This window comes from Eleutherodactylus coqui, chromosome 5, assembly GCF_035609145.1.
Source record: "Eleutherodactylus coqui strain aEleCoq1 chromosome 5, aEleCoq1.hap1, whole genome shotgun sequence".
Taxonomy (NCBI): Eukaryota; Metazoa; Chordata; class Amphibia; order Anura; family Eleutherodactylidae; genus Eleutherodactylus; species Eleutherodactylus coqui.
In genome coordinates this window covers 73,990,523-74,013,366 of record NC_089841.1, presented here as the reverse complement: position 1 = coordinate 74,013,366, position 22,844 = coordinate 73,990,523, and the positions used below count along the sequence as shown (strand labels likewise).

The 22,844-nt window shown below is 44.7% G+C and overlaps 1 protein-coding gene across 1 annotated transcript in view; it reads right to left on the bottom strand.

Annotated features, from left to right (window-relative positions):
- Positions 1-3,769: 3,769 nt before the first annotated feature.
- NDUFS4 (NADH:ubiquinone oxidoreductase subunit S4) overlaps positions 3,770-22,844 on the bottom strand; it is a 129,311-nt gene continuing 110,236 nt past the window's right edge. Inside the window, exons 3-5 of the mRNA XM_066602732.1 lie at positions 9,045-9,217; positions 5,773-5,846; positions 3,770-3,988 (exon numbers count right to left, since the gene is read on the bottom strand). Of these exons, the coding sequence (XP_066458829.1) occupies positions 3,885-3,988; positions 5,773-5,846; positions 9,045-9,217 (351 nt within the window). The 3' untranslated portion in view covers positions 3,770-3,884. The remainder of the gene's footprint in view (positions 3,989-5,772; positions 5,847-9,044; positions 9,218-22,844) is intronic.

Here is a 22,844-nt window from a genome sequence, read left to right as displayed (position 1 = left end):
GGAGCCATCCAAAATTTGCATTATAAAGCGGTGGTGGTGGTGGGGTCTTCTCCAAGAAGGTGGCCAGTATGCATAATACATGGTCAGACTACACATCCCACCTGAAGGGTCAGATTCTGCTGCGGACTCCCACATGTGGAATCCGACCCTGCCCGTGGACATGAGGCCTAAAGCTCCTGCAATCTAGCAGGAGCAGGTCGGGTCCTCGGCCGTCAGAGACAGCCGATGACCCGGAGGAGAAACCTCTTTTACAGGATCATAGCACACTGCAGAAAATGCAGAAGGAGCACTACCATTCCCTGCATGGAACTCAGCGATGTTGGAGCTGCAGGGTCTTAGCAGACCGCTGACCAGCTATGACAGTGACTTCTGTCACACTAGGGGCATATCTTCCCCTGTAACAGGGGCTCCTATGAATATTCTAGTTGCAATGGAAAAGGGTGTAATACAAAATTATACAAATTATATATGAAAATATCTGAAACAAAATGGCAAACCCATCCCTGTTCTTTATTTTAAAATAAATGTAATCATTTTAAAAATAAAACTATAAATTCATTTTTTCCTTTTACTTTTTGTTCACATTACCCACTAATAAAATAAAAATAAGAAAAAAAATGAAAAAAATTTAAAATATCCCTATATGTTCATTTTCACCGAGGGCCACATCAGCCTTCTTGTTGCCTTCAAAGGGCAACCATAGTCACAGAGCATAATTGTATTATTAAGGGCTTTTTCACATGCGTATCTGTGGAGCGTATTAGGTGCGCAGTTTTCGCAAGTGTAATACGCAGTGATGAGAACCCATTGATTCCAATGTGTTCGTTCACATGAGTCCATTTTTAACGTGACATGAGATCGTGTGAAAAAATATGCAGCATGAGCTTTTTTGTTGTGTATAGGCCATTGAAGTAAATGGGCAGGTGCAAATTTGCAGTGGATGTGCGCACATTAAAACACGCTGGAGTGGCCAAAAAAACCCGCTTATGCCTCTGAACAGGCCTGAATAGTGATCCCCATAGCGGCTCTAGTAGTAATAGTGACCCCCCCGATAGTAGTCCCAATAGTATTAGGAACCCCCTACAGGCATTCCACTCTCAGCCTGGCAGTAGCTGAGCCCGTCACTGCTGACCTCTCACCTTGGTGTCTGCGCCGCATACAGGACGGCGCATGCAGACACAAGGGGAAAGAGGTCAGCGGTCACAGACTCTGCATGGCAGGTGGGGTGAGTAGGTTTGATGCACGGCCGAGGCCAGATACAAATCTTGAATTTTGTGATTGACATGCGTGCGTTAGATGATAAATGAGACTGGAAAACCATTTAATATGATATACTGTACCTTTACAGAACCCGTACTCCTCATCTCTCAATATCACACAGAACACACATGCGACATCGCTGCGATTTTCTTGTGGCGATATTGCTGTCGCCGTTGGAAAAGAGGCCAAACAAGCTTATGAACCCTTGTTTGTTCCCCACACATCTTGCATCAGGTTTTGTAAAGGCCAGGTTAACGGGCACTGATCTCAATGACTGGTGCTCACCAAATACCTAATATAATCCTATGTAAAAGGTAAAAGGGTCCTTATTCTTCTGGTCTCAGTTTTAGGATATTTCTGATTATCAAATATTAGATTACAGGAATTTTACTAAAATCAGTTTTAAATCAGAAATCTTTAAAGTGACCCTTTGGTCTTGGATAAGCAAAGATGGCGACGCCACTTATCTGATTACCTGATGCACATCATTAATCTAAGACACTAGACCTTGCCTTGAGTGGCAGTGTGGCCCATATAAGCAGCACTGGCCAGTCAGGGCAGCAGGTAGAGTCTTAGACTACCAATGCACACTAATGCAGGCGTTCAGAGAAGCGATGCAGCCAACTTTCTTTGTGCAGGATCGGCGGGTCACCTTAAGGTTTAGCAAAGTCACGTTTGAGGTTGATGAATTCCTGAAATAACTCACCTGCCTCCTAAGACATTTCTTACATTTTTGAGGACTTGATCACCTTGTGTTTGATTAAGTATCAGTATCATCCGTTTTCCCTGTCTGGTCACTGGTATCTAGTGGATGACTTGTACTTGACTCACCACTGTGACAGGAGGAGGGAAGGAAACGTGAAGGAAGAACTTACTTGGCTCTACATTCCAGTGTCCTATCTGAATTGAGGTTCTTGGCTTGATAAAGCAGTGACTAAGTATTACACGCAGGTTTATGTACATAATGTTAATCACAATGAACAATTCTAGCTTGCTAGAAGACTGTGTTCAGGATCAAGCCCAAGATTTGCGAGCAGGACTGGTTTTCAGTCTCTCCATATAAGTAGTTCACAGAGAGCAAGCAAAGATCTTAAAAATGGTGAGAAATCAAACTCTTGAAATATGAAATCCCCAGCAAATATAAGTGTAAGCTGGCCTGTTACATAATGGTCTTCAACTCCTATGTCCTGGGGTTTAGCTACATAGAGGGTGCACCCTCAACCCCTTGACGCTTTTGAGTATCGGGGTTTGTATAGAGCAGGATCAGTAGCCACTCATGGGTGTTGGCTGTTTCTGACACCCACTGGCAACATCCAGGATCGGTGCTCACGCTGATCATAGCTCTTCACCCTTTTAAATGCCGTTGTCAATTCCGAATGTAGTTCAGGTGTCCCAAATGAAAAGATTGTGAAGTGCCGTATGGTTGCCATTCACCCATGGCTGCCAAGAAAGACTCCCTGTCAAAATGTGTTATAATGTAGTACTGTGATATTATACTGTATTAGCTGTGAGGTCAATAAGTCTGAAATGCGTCAGACGTCTCTGATACAGGACTATGCGTAGGGTTGCTTTTAAAGACTTTAATAAAGTTTGAAGTTTTATGCCCCTCATCCACACTGACCATTTTTCTCTTTTGGATTATTACACTGTGTTTAGAGCAGAGTCCTAGCATGTTTAACTGAGGGGCTTTTTCCGTGGAGCCATCCAACTCCTGGTGTTTCCTACTTGTGTTGTAGTGTCTACAGCACTGGAGGGCCCAAGACACCCCAACAAACTGCGGCCAGAGGCATGACGTCCATCTGCTATGCCCACAGTGATAATCGCTTAACTTATAGTATTAGCTTCCTCATAAGGGAAAGAAAGCCCTTATGGGCCCCTAAGGCTCCAAGGCCCATCTGCACCTTCTCCGCCCATTCTAGTTAGGCCCGTCTACAGCTCTGTCTTTCTGCTGGTTGTGAACACATTGATGCGTCTACCACAAGGATAAACTATGTATCGTACAGCCTAAAAATACCTTTTTAAATCCGCTGTAATTCAGTGTTTTGCGGAATAAAACATGAAGGGGAACGAATACTGTATGTATCCCAGAGTAAAATAGTTGTCACGGCTTTTATCCCATGTCCTGTCCCTATCGGTAAATGCTTTTCATTCTATTCATAAGTGATTTCTAGTATAATACCCTATAAAATCAATCTCAGCCCTGATGACAACAAGGAGAACAGAGGCGCGTTGACATTGTCTGTACAATGTGAGCGAAAGGAAATCTAAGAGCCGACTACAGGAGCAAGAACAAAGCAAGAATTTCTCTTGATGGATTAGCGAATGTCTATGAAAATACTGTGACATTGCTGAAGGCTGCAGCTGATTTGGACTCTGCTATTACCGGACTTGGCGTTGAGCAGTTTCCTAGAGCTATGAACTCCCCTAAATCGCCTCTAAATATAGATAAATTTATCAAAGGCTCAATTTGAAACTTCAAAAACATTTTAAATAGACACCACAAGATGTGTTTGTAGTTTAAAGGTCATATTTATTAGGAGATTAAGAGTTGTATTATTCTGGTGCTATAAATACAGCGCAGCTGACTTCGCTCACAGTCAGACTTACGGACGGCCAATAACAATTCATTTCGTGGATACCCTGGTCCGCCTGTTCCAAGAAAAGTTTGCTCCATAAGACTTGGATTTTGGCTTTGGAATCCTCCTCTCGTCAAGCTCATAACTCCATCCTATAAAAAAAGACACAGAACTAGAGCTCGATTAGATGTAAACACGGGGAACAGAAACTAAACATAGAAAATCGCCAGAGAGTGACATTTCCTAATTTTTGGCTTGTACATGTGGCTCGAGCGGCGAAAGGGCCGGTTTATGTATATTAAGTCATAAACAAGAGAGACTGCATTGTAGGGACTGCAAGTAAAAAAAAAAAAAAAAAAGGTTTTCCTTAAAAAAACAGCCAACCTTTCAGATAAATCATGCGAGGCACAGGACGAGTAGAATTCAGGGTCGTTTACAAAGTGAAACGTGAAAGAGTTTTCCAGTTTTAGAAGTAAAAATTTTACTAAAACTTTGCTCTCCAATTGACGATTGGCAAGACCCTCGCGAATCAGAATATTCTTACATATGTCCAGAGGCCAACAACCTGTATACACAGAGCCAGGATTTGCTGGGGATTTAGGTGCAAACTTTGCAACTAACTCATAAGATGCACTGAGATTTTGCTCTTTTATACTCCAGGTCAGAAATCCCGAAGCTTTTGTACCTTGTGATCCACATTCAGCTTTGAGTGATGGCCGAGAGCCAACTCAAAAATGGAGGAGAGAATATTTTTTAGGTTAGGAGCACGTGGCAATTTTGGCTGTGACACACGTTGTGCAAAAAAAAAAAAGGAATGTTACAGTATGGTCCTGCTACATTGCATCCTAAAGTAAGTGAATGCAGTGTTGTGTTGTGAATTACAAATTGCCACGACCAAGCCTGATGGATTTTATTGAGACTGTCAGGTCACGCCAACTTACAAGTTTCAATGCTACCTCATTCACTTATATTAGGATGTGATGCAGCAGGGTTATAGGGCGATCTGTGTATTACATCCAAGGTTGCTGTGTTGCCCTAGCTTAAAAAAAAATTATGGAATTCCAATTATTTGTTGATATTTCATTGTGAAATTGGACTCCAGTATTATCTATCTGAACTGGCAGGGTTTGGAGCTTAGGAAATATCTTCAATATCAATTGCTAGTAGATACTGTATAATTCAGGCCTCCGATAGTGAGCCACAAAACAAGGAGTTGCGAGCCACTAGTTGGGCACAACTGCTCTAGGCTAGGGGGAAAATACATGACAGATTCACAGGACCTAAGAAGAGAGGAAAGAGTATCAAAAGGGAAAAAAAGACTGCCGTAGAGTTAGCGGGGCTGCAGCTGCAGAACTCTACGGCCAGCCCTGCTGACTTTACAACGGCTCTTTGAGATGGGAACACCCCATTAAAACTGGGATCTAAAAGATACTCTAGTTTGTGAAAGAAGAAGGATCCCATCGCATAGTCTTTAAAGGGGATGTCCAGTTGCAAACTACTGATAGCCTATCCTGTGGGAAGGCTAGCAATAGCAGATTAGCTGGGTTCTGCGACCTGCGACTTCCACCGATCAGCTGTTTGCGGGGGCCAGTGCCTTTGTGTACTGAGCCAATATCTGCATTCCAACTGTGGTGGCCAGGCTTGGTATTACAGGCAAAATATTCCATTAAAGTGAATGTGAACTTTGCCTGTAATACCAAGTCAGGCCACTGCGGTTGAAATGGAGCTATCTGCTTCCAGCAGAAATCAGCTCAGTGTATGAGCGCATTGGCCCGATAAACAGCTTGATCGGTGGAGATCCTGGGCAGTAGATAGGCCATCAATAGTTTACAACTGGACAACGCCTTTAAGACATTCAATCTTTGGAAGAAACAAGTTAGAAAAGGTCAAAATGAAGATGTCAAAGCTAAAGACAGGGTTCAGTAACAATACTCACCATTCTTTTCAGCAAAGTCAATAGCATCTTCTTTAGAGGTGAATGAGAGCACCATGTTAGACAAAGGGTCAGCACTACCAAAGAGAAAAACAAAAGGTCAGTTGATTCTCATTATCAAACTGGAATGACTTGGATGTTCTTGCTCTGAAATTAAAGGCACAGTTGGGAAGTAGGGATTCACTGGTCAACATGGAAACGGTTACTGACTTAAAAAGGTCCTAATCTGTAGTATCTTGGTGTGCGGGACACAAATATGGCCATGAACATTTTTTATTGGCTCCCGTTTTGAAGATATTTCATAGAGTTCATTTTCTGTGTTTCACCATGTAGATTTATCCAGTAGGACTCGAACAACATCCTAACATTTCAAAGATTAAAGAGGGAGTTCTTGTGGGTCCTCAGATTCAAGAGCTCTTCAAAGATGACCGGTTCAACAACTTGCTGCAGGGCGATGCGAAACAAGCATGGAATGCTTTTCTCCTAGTGTCTACAGACTTTCTCGGGAGCGTTATCGCCAAAAACCACAAGGAACAAGACATGCTGATACAGTATCAGAAACGTGGCTGCAATAGGTCTCTGAAGATCCACTTCCTTCATTCCCATCTGGATTTCATTTCAGACAACTGTGGGATGGTTAATGATGAACATGGCCAACGTTTTCATCAAGCTATCGCAACAATGGAACAAAGATACCAGGGAAATGGTCCACTACCATGCTGGCTGACCACTGCTGGACCCCCCACAGAGATGCTTCCAAACAGATGAGACAGGCAAAGAGATCCAAGACTGAGTCTATCACTTGATGTTTTTACAGATATTACTATTGGCATGCATTTCGTGATGTAAACAATTATTGCAGATTACAAAAAAAAAAAAATATTCGGGTTGAGCACATAAAAATTGATAAGAAAGGACTCATTTTATTTTAGTAACATGACTTTTGTAAAAATTTGTTGACCGGTGTATTGGTACTACCACAGCTCTGTTTGCTCCATTTCACAATTCCGTGAGTCGACTATCAAAGTGTGATAGGAAACCGAAACCTCCTGGGCGATTGGACAAAAGCTTGAAGACGACACAGTTTTATAGTTCCAGCCACTCCAACACCACCACCAGTTATCCAATGATTGAAATGGACTTTTAAAAAGAGGAGACAAGGGTCCCCCATTCTTGGATTTGGTGGAGGTCCCAGCAGTCGGACCCCCACCAATTCCTCAGTTTTCACCCATCCAGTAGATGGGTGAAAACTTGTAATTTTATCCTCCTTCTGGAATACCCCTTTAAGTCTCTGTAGTCTACACAGTCAGTTAAACTCAAGCGATTATTCTCTGTTATCAGATTGTATTTTTTCTTCACAGTTATTGCTCGCAAGGAAGCCACCGTGTTGTCTGTCACCATGACAGCTCTTTATCTTGCACGTCTCCAGCTCTTAAAAACCTTGAGACACACATAGGACATCCGATGTTTATTAAGACCAGTGAGTGTTTTGTGTGCACGTTTTCAACTTTCTGGGGTCGAAAATGCCCAAACTTAGTTGTGCAAATGTCTACATGAGCCTCCAGCTTGACTTGACTGTTAGCAGCTCTGATGCTTATTAGAAGAGCATAATTACATACTTAATCTTCTGTAACAAATTTCTCTCACCAAGAACATATGTCCCACAGAGCTCTGAAACATAATGAGGTACATACAAGATGGGGATATGCAAACCATGTGGATATATTCTCCGTGCAAACAAAACAGCATCTACATAATGCACAAATCTCATCAGATCAATGCCGCACAACATGTGGGACGGAGCAGACGTTTACAAAACCCAAGGAATCCTAACCGTAAAATGTACACTGCAGTACTTGAACTGCAGCAATATGCATAACACCCACATTGCTGCTTCTTAGGGCTCCTGTCCACGGATGATAGTGCATTGCATTACTCATGGCGATAATCTGGCCACGAGTAACACAGTGCCCGCTCGCGGGACTCAAATCGCGGCATGTTGCGATTTGCCACGATTCTCCACTGTGAGCCCAACTATCAGACAGGCTCACCCCAGAGGGCTGTCAGTTCTCTACCCTGCAGTGGAATATCGCTCGCCCATGGACAGGGGGCTTTAAGCTCCTGTGTATACACGGAGAAGCAAAAAGCTGTGTAGGAGGCTTAGTGTGTGTGTATCTATATATAATATATAGACACACACACACTACACTACCTTTTTTTAATTGCGCCAAAGCAGTGGTAATTCAACTGACAAAACTACTCAAAGTTTTACTCAAACTTCTCTGCTCTTTCATCTACTTTCTAGAAGCAGGGGGAATTTTAGGAACCTAATTAATGTGCAGAACAGGGACAACTGTGCTTGCTGGAATACTGCAGCTCCTTCATTGTGGATGCTGGAAGTATTATACAGCAGACATCTCGCTGCAATGGCTGGGAGAAGAGAAAAACGCTCAGAATTGGAGTTTGCTCCCTAGATGCCACAATCAATAACAACCGTATTATCTAAGGAGTTTGACAAAGGAGGCGGTTTCCCAGGCTCAGCTTATGAGCGACCTACTATGCAATCATGGGGTTTCTATGCGCTAACATGGCTCTCGAGGGGCCTAACAAACTGGAATTGTGATTTATTAAAATTAGATAAAAAAATCTTCCCCCGTAGTTTGTTCTAACAATTTATGTCCGGGGTGTCCTAAACGTGTGGAAACACTCATATAGCACAAAAACAGTTTAGCAGACGGTGATCCATTTTTGCATATAAGCTGCGGTGAAAGGAGAAAACCCGTTAGGCCATGTCACCGAAATGATGGCCATCTTGAATGCCGCCATCTTGGATTCAATTTTAATCGTTCCAATGAGAAGATTGGTGTGTGATATGTCAAACTACCAGAAAGTTCACCATATAAATGGTGTACTTCTTTATAGATCACTTTATTCATTAGCATGTTAATGCAGGGGTTTTCCTTCATTACAGGCAATTTGAATGATGGCGTTGTCTCAAGCAGAACATGTTGAGATTGTTCTACGGTGAACGAGGGACACGAGTCATCACAGCAGATTTCAATCATTGCCACCCAACCAGACCACCCATTACCCACAATGCAGAGGCAAAACGTCTTTCCAAATTCCGAGAATAGGAGGACTGGTTGGATGGTGTTGACTGAAATCTGCAGCGATGACATGTGCTTTGCTCACCTGACATAAGGGTGATCTCCACATGTGTCTGCCTGATACTACGCCATCATTCACAGAGACTTGTGCAGTGATCAGACACTTACGTAGATGCCCATCCCATTAGCGGGTTCTCCCAACGTTCTCGTGTATCAAAGTCAATCCTCCATTTCTTGGTGTTCTGTACACCGGCCTGCATGGTGTTTCGGGCCGGGACATAGATGTGAACTTTCCTGGTTTTCCGTTGCTCTTCTGGAAATCCGGTTATTGGGGCGATATCCTAATAAGAGAAGACAAATACGTCATTAATCTTCAAGTGTCACCATCAGTCTGTTCTTGTATCTCCTGGACAAAAGAGAAAGCAAATGCTTGGAAAGTGATTTAATTCTTAAACGCCAATACAAAGCTGAACAAAAACTGAAGAGTTAATATTAACCAAGGTGTCCCAAGGTCCCAACTTAGAAGCTGACATATTTCCAGACCAATGGCTGACTTCAGAAGCAAGCGGATTATTGGGCGGAAAAAAAGGGGGAGGAAGTAATTAACATTACTAAACACTTTTGTCTACCATAGGGCTTTAATTAACAAAAACTGCTCCACCCCACCCAGGGCCTACAGATTTTTCCTAAGGGAAAGGCTTCTCTTCAGGGGGAATACCTTATACAAATGCAGATCACAATGACACAAGTCCATCATAATCAATGCAAACTATTCTCCTGTCCATCAGGCTAAAGGAGAATTGTAACTTATAGAAGCCGTTTTAGAAAATTATAAGTCTGTTAATTAAGTGGTGTGGAACAATATACCCCCTTGTTCAGCCCTACACGTCCACATGGGTACCCCCTCCCCCCCAATCATGCTCATGAGGTTCTAACTTTATACTATATATAAGAGTTATACATTATCTTCTCATAGCTTTACTGAGAAGCGGATCACTAAAGAGCATTTCCGTTCAAGAAAAGAAAAATGTTAATCTCCGAGTCAGCCTTTTTTGTCAAGTTGTTAATCATCCTATTGAGCAGGTAAATCTGTTTCTGGAAAAGCTGGGTGTAAACCGATCCGGCTGTCATTCTCAGTTCCTATATGGCGGCTGTTCTAACACGGAATCAAGCATTCCAAGAACAAAAAACAAGACATCTGCTTAGTTGAGCGGCGATACATCCTCCATGCCATTTCAGTCTTATGTTGGGTAGATATGCCCTTCAGACGTCTGGGAAAGCTAGGTTGTAACTTTTGTAGAATCTGTAGACAGCCATATTGCTCACAGCAATACAAATGTGTCTCAGGAAATAATTACATAATATAAAGCTGAACAGAATTAAAGGGCTTGTCCAGTTGTAAATTATTGATGGCCTACCCATAGTAGATGAGCAGAGGTCGGCCGCACAGGATCGCTGTTGATCAGGTGTTAACCAAGCTGGTGCTCTCATGCACTGAACTGATTTCTGCAGGAAGCAGACAGCTCCGTTCTTACCGCAGTGGCCAGGCTTGGTATTACACAAAGTTTTCACCCACTTAATCAGTAATACCAAGTCTGGTGCTGCAGTGAGAACAGAGCTGCCCTCTTCCTGTGGAAATCAGCTCAGTGCATGAGGGCACAGGCTTGGCGAATAGCTGTTCAGTGGTGATCCCAGGCAGCAGACCTCAGCTGATCTATTATTGATGACCCTTCCTAAGGAGAGGACATCAAAGGTTTATAAGAGAACAATCCCTTTAAGATGACTTACTTTAGAAGGAGATAGGCTTCATCCACTTGCACAGCAGAAGCTCATTTGTCAGCTTACTGATGATTTGTGCAGCTGGAAAAACCTGGTTCTCACAGCACAACTTCCAATTTGAATGCAAGATAAGATGTTAACACTAATAAAAAGTGCACAGGGAACAAATGATCATTTATTTGCTCGTTCGTCCCCCAAACTGGTAGCATTGATATACGTAAGGCGGGCTTCACACAGACGAGTCGGATTCTGCATGCGGGACGCTCACCGTCATTCATGCGCAGTACAGAATTAAAAATTTAATTTGTTTTTCCCACACTGTTGCTAGGCGATGACGTGGCTCTGCACATCCAATGTGCAATACCAGTTGCAGATGTGCTGCGGGTCGGACGGGTTAACTTTAATGGAGGCCGTCCGTGCAGATCCCGCACAAAAATAAAACAAGTTGCGATTTTAAATACACTCATTGAAATCGCAATTACTATCTGCTTATCTAAGCTGATATGTAAAAGTTCTAACTTTTCAATCGTTGCGGAACACCGTGCATCGTCCGCACTGGTGACAATCGCTGATTGCATAATTGAAATTCGGTCATGTGCGATCGGCCTGAAGGCCAGGTAAAAGAGCGCCGATCTTAATAGTCAGCGCTCATTAAATGTCTGAGATCAGCCTGTACAAAAAACCTGAATGCTTGATGTTTGCCTGATTGGTGGCATCTTTTCAGGCCTAGCAATCACTCAATGTGGGTGATAATCTTTCATACAGCACCAAAAAACATGGCTGTTAGTGGCATATCTCCTCCCATCAACAGGGATGAAACAGTCGTTCATCAGCCTCCATGAAGGCCAGGTTAAGGACCTCCAATCTTGCTGATTGGCGCTTGTTCCACGGCTCAGACGGAGATATGTAACCTTAATGAACATTGGAATGGCTTATACTATTCACGATAAAGAAACCTAAGAAATGGCAATAACATTCATGTTACTACAGGATTATTTATCAGAGCTCTCACACTCCATTGGGGACCGAATCCCCGAATAGAAGTGCATTCACGTAGCAGAATTGGTGACTTTCCGCAGCAGAAAATCTGCAACAATATCTGCAGCCGACCTCACCCCTTCAACTGAAAGGCCTCATGTCCACGGGGAAAATCAGATCCGCTGCAGATTCTACATGGAGAATCTGCAGCGGGTCCCTCCTGCCCCGCGGACATGAGCGCCGAAAATAGCAATTTAAAAGCATTTACCTATCCGTAGCGGGCGGCGAAGGTCAGCTGTTCCTCACGGCCGGATCTTCATTTTCGGCCGGCGGATGAATTCCTGACGCCGGCGGCACGTCGCCGGCACGTCGTCGACGTGCCGCGCGCATGCGCCGGGCACATCCGCCGAGCCGAAGCAAGGGAGATGCGGCCGTGAGGAAGAGCAGAGCTTCGCGGCCCGCTGCGGGTGAGTAAATGCTTTTAATTCCTATTTTAGGTCTCCCGCGGATCCGGACGGCTTCCATAGGCTTCAATAGAAGCCCGCAGGAGCCGTCCCCGCGGGAGACCCGCATGAAAATGGAGCATGGTCCAGATTTTTTCATGCTCCATTTTTTTTAAAATGCCTTTTATTGACGATCTGCGGGTATTTATCTACCCGCGGGTGGTCAATGCATCCCTATGGGGTGCGGATCCGCGCGCGGGAGATCCGCTGCGGATTTTAAATCACATTTTGCCCGTGGACATGAGCCCAAAGAGAAATCTGCTGCAAATCACCGCCAAAATCTGCGGCTGCTTTTGGCGAGTACCCACCACCAGCGAACGCACCCTTAGGCCTCCTTCCCACGAGCGTGACGGGCTCCGCCGCGTAATATTACGCTGTGAAGCCCGTCACGGCGCCCCCCAGAGCCCCTATACTTACCTGCGGGAGATAGCGTGAAATCGCTTCCCCGCCCACCGCCGCCGCGTCACCGCCCACCACCGCTGTGTCACCGGCCGTGTCACGTGCACGGCCGGCTGTGTCACGTGACGCGGCCTGCCGCGTCATATGGCGTCATATGACGCGTGGCGGTGGGCGGGAAAGCGTTTTTTCACGCTATCTCCCGCTGGTTACAGCGGGAGATAGCGTGAACGGACGGCTTCCATTGACTGCAATGGAAGCCGTCAGTGCGTACAGCCCGTCCTCACCCGCAGAAAATAGAGCATGCTGCGGGTGAGGACGGGAGAAATCGCGGTGCGTAATTCCGCGGTGGAATTACGCATCGTGAGCATTGTGCTATTAGGTTCAATAGAACCTAATAGCTGCGGGCAACGCAGCGGATTTTCGCCGCGAATTACGCGGCGGAAATCCGTTCGTGGGAAGGAGGCCTTAAGCTCCTTGTGGGCTGGCTCATTTCATTTTCTCACCAGGGTATTCCGATCATTCGCTCCCATGGGCCGGCTGTACACCCCACTACTTCCACAGACGTACATCTGATCACTGACCCCAATTGGATAGGCAATGTCCTCTGCCCGCTGGCATCTGGCAGCACAGGGATGTGTGCTCTCTAATGCGAGTTGCACACAAGAATCTCAGTTGCAACTTGCATATGCCCGTGTGAATGGGCCTTTAAGATACACTGTATTCAAACAGACTGTTGCACCTTTTCTGCAGAGGAAAAGCAGGGATCAAGTTTCTCCTAAAGGAGAGCACCTAGTAAGGAGACTTATAAGGCCATGCATGCTCCTTTGAGACCTGTAAGCAAATGAAAAGATGGAACAATGCCTCTACAGTGCCACCTAATGGAAGGCAGTATTCCTGCCAGTCAATGTCAGACCTTTTTACAGGTCTTGTAACAATGACTGGGAATATAAGCCGAAGCCAGAGTCTTCTCCAGAAGGAAAAGATAAGACAAACTGTTTTGGGGTTTTTGCCCCTCATCAGTGTGCAGTAAGTTGCTAACTTGGCTGGGCGAGAGGACTATGACATGGTGTTTCTAACAGGTGGCGCTGTAGGGGCATTGTTCCATCTTCCAATTTGCATAAATTTCCCAGAGGAATATGCATGGCTTTATAAAAGTCTCCTCATACCTACAAGGTGCTCTCCCTAAGCAGAAAGGTTACTCCTTCTGACCCACGTTAAAAGCCTCTCACCCAGCAGCTAATACACAGGAGGGGCAAAAGCCCCAAACAGTCTTGTCCGTGCATGGGTATCTTTTCCTCCTGGAGAGACTCGGGCTTTGACTTATATTCTCAGTCATTGTTACAAAGCTGATTAAAAGATCTGTCTGACATTGACTAGCCAGAATGCTGACTCCCAATGGGTGGCGCTGTAGAGACATTGTTCAAATCTCCACTTGCATAAATTTCTCAAAGGAGTATGCATAGCTTTATAAAAGTCTCCTCACACTAACGAGATGCTCTCCCTAAGGAGAACCATTACCCCTTCTGACCAATGTCATAGACCTCTTACCCAACAAACAATGCACATGGGCAAAAACCCAGAAACAGTCTGTCTGTGCATGGCTATCTTTTCCTCCAGGAGAGGCTCAGTCACTCTCAGTCATTGTTATAAAGCTGGTTAAAAAGGTCAGACAGTGACTTGCCAGAATGACATCTTCCAATAGGTGGCGCTGTAGAGGAATTGTTCTATTTTCCCATTTGCACAGGGAAAAAAAATCATGTATTTACATGCAGCTCATTTTTTTCTCCATTGTCTGAAATAGAAAACAGTTCCTATTGTATTCAACACTGCGACCACAACAGCGGTGAAAACCGTCTTAAACTATGGCGATCTGCAGAACCATTAACGATGCATATAAATCCATTCCTCAGGGATCCTGCTGTATATAAAATTCTCTAATGCGCAGTCATAGGGTCACCTTCGGCTCATTGAGGGTGATGCTCTGCTTTAAGCCCCCCGCGTGTGACTTTTTACGCGGAAAATTAATAGTTCCAGCATTTGGAAATTTCTGCTGACAAAAGCACGTAACACACCTTCAGGCGAAAACCAAAATCTATTGTGTAATTCCCTACTAAAAGCATACAATATAATATCAAATCTGAGGATTGCCAGCAGAAACCTTACGTAACCCCTTCCAAATCCACAATGCAGGTTTTATGCACTTCGGGTCTCCTGGCTGCTGTAAGGGAGAGAGGTCAGCACATTCACAGCTCTCCGAAGCATTGCTAACACCCGCCGCGGCAGGACCCGACATCCCGACCCAACGGAGGCTCAATCTTAGCGTATCAAACTTTATGGACAAATAGTTTTATTAGTGAAAGCCATAAAGATGCCAGGCTTTCTCCAGCCCCCCATATACGTTTTACTGCGGAGCGAGGAGGCAGGAAGGCAGCGCTGTGTGCAGACCAATACTTTAATACTGCAGCTTCCCGCAGCCGCCGCTGCTGCTGCTATTCCGGCTTTACAGTTACAAGTGCAATTTGTTCCAATCAGTTTTTGCTTCTTTAATGGCATTTCCTATTTTCGTTAAATATTCACACATAAATTTATAGGCAATGCGTTGTTAATTAAGGGCTCAGCGGGGCACTATAAGTTATTTTAATAGGCATGAAATCATTCATTCCAGCCAGCCATTACAGTCATCATTGTAACGCATTTTACAATAGCTGCAGTTGATTGACTATAATATAAAGACATCTGCTCCAGGTGCTCCATGCTTTATGATTATTATACTCCTTCCCCGTACACACAATGCAAAGCCAGCAGAAAACCCGGACCAGCGGAGTCGGGGAACGGGTCCACCGTGCTCGGCAGGTAAAATATTAAATAAGGAGCAAAAATGGTAATCCTTTAAGGGACGTCATATAAAGGTTATATGTGGCATCAAAAATCCAGAGAGATGGCGCTTTCATGTTTGTATTAAAGGAAACTAAGCAGGAGATTCATGCCGCCCGAACTATGGGAAGAATGAAATAGCCACAGACTCCCTAATCACAAACTCTGATGCTTTGGGGCTGTTCACATAATGGGTTAAAATGTAAATTAAGGCCTCCCTCACACAGGCGTTAGGCAGGTTCAGGAGCACTGACTCCTGAACAATCAGAGACGGCGCTTGATGAACCAATCACAGCCATTCATTTGAATGACATCATTGAATGGCTGTGATTGGTTCAGGAGCGCCAATCACAGCAATCTCTTGCTGGAGGTGGGGATTTCAAGTGGTGGTGGTATTTGTAGTGGTGATTGTTTATTTTTGTCAATTAACAAAATGCAAAGTGACTGAACAAAAAGAAATCTAAATTACATCAATATTTGGTCTGACCAGCCGTTACCTTCAAAAATAGCACCAATTCTTCTAGGTACTCTTGCACGCCGTCAGGGGTTTTGTAGGATTATAGTCAGGTGTATGCTTAACCAATTATACCAAACAGGTGATAAGGATCATCATTTTCAAACGTAAACAGTCAGTAACTGAAACAGAAACAGCTGTGCTGGAAGCTTAAAACTGGGTGAGGAACAGCCAAACTCTGCTACAAAGGTGAAATTGCGGAAGACAGTTTCATGTCACAGGTCCTACACCATGAGGGACTGAGCACAGCAACAAGACATAAGGTAGTTGCACTGCGTCAATTAGGTCTCTGCAAGGCAAAGATTTTGAAGAAGGGCAAAGAAAAGGGCAATGTTGAGGACTGTAGATGCAGGGGTCAGCCAAGGAAACTTGGTGCAGCATGTAAAAGACACCATGCTTATTTTAAAATTAGAAGATGCCCAGCAGTGCCATCAGCTTAGAACTGGCAGAAACCAGTGGGACCCTGGCATACCCATCTACTGTTTGGAAAAGTCTGACCAGAAATGGTTTTCATGGAAAATTTTTGGCAAATAACCATACCTTTGATGTAGAAACAAGGCAGAGTGATTCAACTATGCACAAAACCATAAGAACGCATAGAAAAAGGTCCCCGGCTGTAGAGTCACAATCTGAAATATTTAACTAACACAAGACAACTTGTTCACCAAAGGGCTGTAGAGCCGCACGATGAGAGCCTAAAGGCAATCTGCATTGCAGTTGCATGGAGTTGGGGATTTGGTCAGGATTAGGGATGAGCGAGTATACTCGCTAAGGCACTACTCGCTCGAGTTATGTGCCTTATCCGAGTATCTCCCTGCTCGTCCCTAAAGATTCGGGGGCTGCCGCAGCTGACAGGTGAGTTGCGGCGGGGAGCAGGGGAGAGCGGGCGGGAGAGAGGGAGAGAGAGATCTCCCCTCCGTTCCTCCCTGCTCTCCCTCGCAGCTCCCCGCCCCGCGGCGGCACCCGAATCTTTCGGGACGAGCGGGGAGATACTCGGATAAGGCACATAACTCGAGCGAGTAGTGCCTTAGCGAGTATACTCGCTCATCCCTAGTCAGGATTAATGGTGTCCTCAATGCTGACAAACACAGGCGGATACTTATCCATCATGTAATACCAGCAGGGAGGTGTCTGATTGGCTCAAAATTTATTAAGCAGCAGGACAAGGACCCCAACATTCAGCCAATGTCATTAAGAACCATCTTCAGTTTAAGGAAGAACAAGGAGTCCTGATAGTGATGATATGGTCCCCATAAAAAAGAAAAGAGAAAAAAAAAAAAGACACTTCTTAATAGTCAAACAATCATAGCAGTCCTGGAGGCTTCAGAAGGCCTTAGGCTGCCATGACACCCAGACAGCACCCCAGCGTTCTTATCGTGGCGGGGACAGTTAGGGACATTTAAAGCTCAATTGATTGGGATATTTAAATGCTATAGTAAGAATTGATAGTGGCATTAAAAAGGCTAACAGCTACAACCTGAGTTATCGCAGATGTCAGCTGTTGTGGACGGGTATTGGCTGTCAGAGACAGCTGATACTCGCTGTATATGGAGTGGGCTGGGCTCCCAAGCCTGCTCCATACACAGTAGTGCTTTGGACGTCTATATATGTCGTAACTGCACAGGGCATATGTAGTTAGGACATATATAGATGTATGGCTGATGGGAAGGGGTTAATTAATGCTTCAATACATATAATCAAAGGCATTTTGCATGTAAGTATCTCAATATTCAGGATTTCTATTGAAGCCATGTGTGCTGTATAGTTCAGCCTCTAGTGCAGTTTAATTGGCTGGTTGTATATGCATAATTCACTATTATAGAAGTAATGCAGTTAACTATGCTACCGTGTTTACCTGAAAATAGGTCAGACCCCAATAATAAGACCTACCCCCAGTTTTCGGGGGAGGCTTGAAATATAAGGCATCTGTGAAAATAAGACCTAGCTAACCTGCTTAAAAAAAAAAAAAAAAAATCAATACTCACCTGGTCTGCGGGGCCCCGATGGTCTCCGGCAGCGCTGTGGCAAACTGCAGTGTCCTCCCCGTCTGCCATCTCAGCTTCTTTCTGGTGACGGGGCTTTGAATACCCCACCTGCAGCAAAGCAAGCACTGTGATTGGCTAATCGAGCACCAGCAGCTAATCACAGCCGGCACTCCATGAGCCAATCACAGCCACTCAGTGAATTACATCACTGTAAGGCTATGATTGGCTCATCGAGCGCTGGCTGTGATTGGCTCGCTTTGCTGGAGGCGGGGTATTCAAAGCCCCATCACCAGAAGAAGCTGAGATGGCAGACGGGGAGCACACTGCAGTTTGCCGCAGCGCCGCTGGAGACCATCGCGAGGCATTGGGACACTGCAGAGCAGGTGAGTATAAATCCCCCTCCCACCCCTCCAAAAATAAGACACTGTGCCTCTTTTAGGGCAAAAACTAATATAAGACAGTGTCTTATTTTCGGGGAAACACCATCAATCAAATGATTGCATCTTGACAGAGACAAAAAATAGTGATTAAAATGGCAATTAAATTTAGTTTAAAAAAAAGGTCTACAATAAAAATTACACAAAACATTTTTAAATAAAAAAAGGACTAAAAAAGAAAAAAAAAAAACACATTACACTTATACTCAGTAATAGAAACCAAGTAATCTTGTAGATATGATACCTTTTAATGGCTAACAAAAATACATGATGATATAGGGAGCTTTTGGGCCTCTCAGGGTCCTTCCTCAGGCCCAATACTAAACTCTTTTCACTTTACTTAGAACTTATTCACACAGACATATTTGCGCCCCCAACACACAGAGAATAGAACCCATTGATTTCAACGGGTTCACTTACATGTGAGTATTTTAACAGCACATTTCATTTGTGCAAAAAAGATATACAGCTGGTTCTGCTTTCTTGTGTATTTGCACACAAAAACAGCACATTTTGAATTACTTAATTGCTCATTTCAATGAATGGGAGTATGGTTCCGTGAAAATGCACACGTGTGTGTTTGCAAAACATACAGCAAAACACGCACAAGCAAATATGCAACTCCCATTCCGCAAAACGAGGCACAAATGAACATGTAAGTATGCACACGCTCCTGTGAATCTGGCCGTACGAGGTGCAACCCCACTGAAATATATTATCCCACACGTGAACGACGGAAAACAGAATACATAAAAAAAAAAAAAATCAGAATTGCGATTTTGTTCATCTCACAAAAGTGATCAAAAAATAGCAATGACTCTAAAATAGGCAACTGCAACTCTTTCCACAAAAAAAAAAAAAAAAGAGAAAGACCTGCGATAGGTCCATATGTAGAAAAATAAGGTTCTTCTAATACGGTGATGCAAATTCAGTATTTTTTACCTTAAAAGCAATTTTATTGCGTAAAAGTAGTAAATTTTTAAAACAAAACCACAAACTTTGCATTGCTCTAATCATTATTGACCTGCGGAATGAAGTAAAATGTAATTTATGACGCACAGTGTTATGTCGTAAAGAAAAAACTAAGAAAATAACCCCCCCCCCCCAAAACTACAGGTTGTGCTGCAAGAAATAAGTCTTTTTTCACAGTTCTGTTGATAAAAAATTAAAAATGTTAAGGGTCTCATGATACGACACATGAAGAACGAACTATATGAACGTGATATCACCATAACTGCTGACCCAGTGACTAACACTAATGTATTTCTTACTTCATTATGAACACAAATAAGGCAAACCCCACCCCAAAAAATTAAGTTTTACAAAAAAACATTTTATGTATCCCAAAGTACCCGCAAAAAACAGTCAGACTTCAAAGTGTACTTATTCTGAATGAAACACCCATGGGGGCGGCAGGCTTCCTGTTCCGGGTTCATGCTGCCAGTGGTTCAAGTTTAAAATATCAGGCCCATCGTGGAGGTTTTGGGCCTGGATCTGACAGCTTAGCCTGTGGTAGAACGCAGAGGCCGAGCTCTGCGGTCCCGTATATCCAGTAGCATGTAGTTCCGTCACAATCTATGGCTGATATCTCCAAGGGTCTGCATCTTCTGTAGCATGGTTTAGGACATGTGGCATGATCCATTCTACTGTTACGGGGGTGCAAAAACTTTTGGTAGAATAGTATATTGGCCGGAATGGACAACCAATAACAAGCAGCAGCTATAGCTCTAGCGGACCATCCATCTACTATTGTATTTGGCCGGCTGCCACTTTTTCGCTGGGGTTATCTGTGGTGAAGCAATCCTTTTACTATTTAATTAGGCAACGCAATAGTAAAATAAATGAAATTAAAAAAAAAAAAAAAATACGGCATCAATATCTCTGTTAAAAATAAGTTATTCTTGCTTTCCACATGAAATGAATAAATCCGAAATTTCCAGCGTAAAGGCGTGCTGGCAAAAAAAAAAAGACATATGTGCAGTCTGTTGAGATAAGTCGATATTAATGCATAAATGAAAACAAATCTAGTGTAGTGTGTATAATGCAGAGAGGGATTCCACGGCCTGCTATGACCCACATTCTGCCAAAGGGCCTTGCTACAACGTCTAGACTGCCGTATTCAGATGACATTCGTGCTTTTGTATGGAAAAATTGTCCACAAAACACCCTGCGGGCTGACAAAGCAAAGACGCTTGTTAACTAAGAACAGCTTGTTGGCTAAAGTGGATAGCAATAAATAAGCAGGATTTTTAAGAACAGGTGCACCCTGGGTCCGGAGAATGAATGCCGCAATAGTTCTAAATCCTGCAGCGTTTACGGCTGTCTAATACGTGTCTGTATCTATTAAACTGCATAATTAAAAGTCGGATACAAGGAAATTTACCACTAGAAGGGGAAAAAAACTGTTTATAGCCCATATATCCCCCCAGAAATGTATCACGCTGCGTACTTTGTGTGCACACTGCCAATCTGGGGAAGCACTGCAGCCGCCCGCTGCCAGCAAACCACAGGTGTTAGGGAGTAATATAGCGGTAGGACACACGGACCGTCTCACAGACTACTCCCAATTACGTATGGCTTCTCCTTCTAATATCACCTACATGCTTCAACCAAAGCTACCTGCAGGCTATACCGGTAGATAGTGTTATATCCATGGGTGTAAATCGGTTCTGACTGTGCACCCGCCAGGGGTACAGCTCTGGCACCCGCCAGGGGCACAGCTCTGGCACCCGCCAGGGGTACAGCTCTGGCACCCGCCAGGGGCACAGCTCTAGAGCACCACAGGTATTTGAAGCTTGGTATAAGATCCGACATTTCACTGACACAGACTAACATGTTTCATGTAATAATCAGACCATCTTCAAGCCTCGGCATTCCTCCGCAGGGCCAGAGCATTCAGGACAAAACATAGGGAGATAAGCCAACATATAAAGGAACATTCCAGGAACACTTATACAGCCTGAAGGGGGCGGCACATGACACCACAAACACTGATACACTGTATAGCCCACAGCCTGAAGGGGCGGTGCCTGACACCAGGAATACTGATACACTGTATAGCCTAAAGGGGGTGGTGCATGACACCAAAAACACTGATACAGTGTATAGCCTGAAGAGGGCGGTGCATGACACCAGGAACACTAATACACTGTATAGCCCACAGCCCGAAGGGGGCAGTGCCTGACACCAGGAGCACTGATACACTGTATAGCCTGAAGGGGGTGGTGCATGACACCAGGAACACGGATACACTGTATAGCGCACAGCCTGAAGGGGGCGGTGCATGACACCAGGAACACTGATACACTGTATAGCGCGCAGCCTGAAGGGGGCGGTGCATGACACCAGGAGCACTGATACACTGTATAGCCTGAAGGGGGTGGTGCATGACACCAGGAACAGGGATACACTGTACAGTGCACAGCTTGAAGGGGGTGGTGCATGACACCAGGAACACTGATGCACTGTATAGCGCGCAGCCTGAAGGGGGTGGTGCATGACACCAGGAACATTGATACACTGTATAGAGAACAGCCTGAAGGGGGTGGTGCATGACACCAGGAACACTGATACACTGTATACTACACAGCCTGAAGGGGTGGTGCATGACACCAGGAACACAGATACACTGTACAGTGCACAGCCTGATGGGGGCGGTGCATGACACCATAAACACTGATACATTGTATACTGCACAGCCTGAAGGGGGCGGTACATGACACCAGGAACTCTGATACACTGTATAGCGCACAGCCTGAAGGGGGCGGTGCATGACACCAGGAACACTGATACACTGTATAGCCTGAAGGGGGCGGTGCATGACACCATAAACACTAATACATTGTATACTGCACAGCCTGAAGGGGTGGTGCATGACACCAGGAACACGGATACACTGTACAGTGCACAGCCTGATGAGGACGGTGCATGACACCATAAACACTGATACATTGTATACTGCACAGCCTGAAGGGGGCGGTACATGACACCAGGAACACTGATACACTGTATAGCGCACAGCCTGAAGGGGTGGTGCATGACACCAGGAACACTGATACACTGTATAGCGCACAGCCTGAAGGGGTGGTGCATGACACCAGGAACACTGATACACTGTATAGCGTACAGCCTGAAGGGGGCGGTGCATGACACCAGGTACACCAATACACTGTATAGCCTGAAGGGGGCAGTGCATGACACCATAAACACTAATACATTGTATACTGCACAGCCTGAAGGGGTGGTGCATGACACCAGGAACACGGATACACTGTACAGTGCACAGCCTGAAGGGGGTGGTGCATGACACCAGGAACACTGATACACTGTATAGCGTACAGCCTGAAGGGGGCGGTGCATGACACCAGGTACACCAATACACTGTATAGCGACAGCCTAAAGGGGACAGTGCAGGATGCCAGGAACACCTTGTGGCATGCTCCGCCCCTCATGTCTTACCCACCACCAATCTTGCCCTGACTGGGATTGGACTGGTAGTA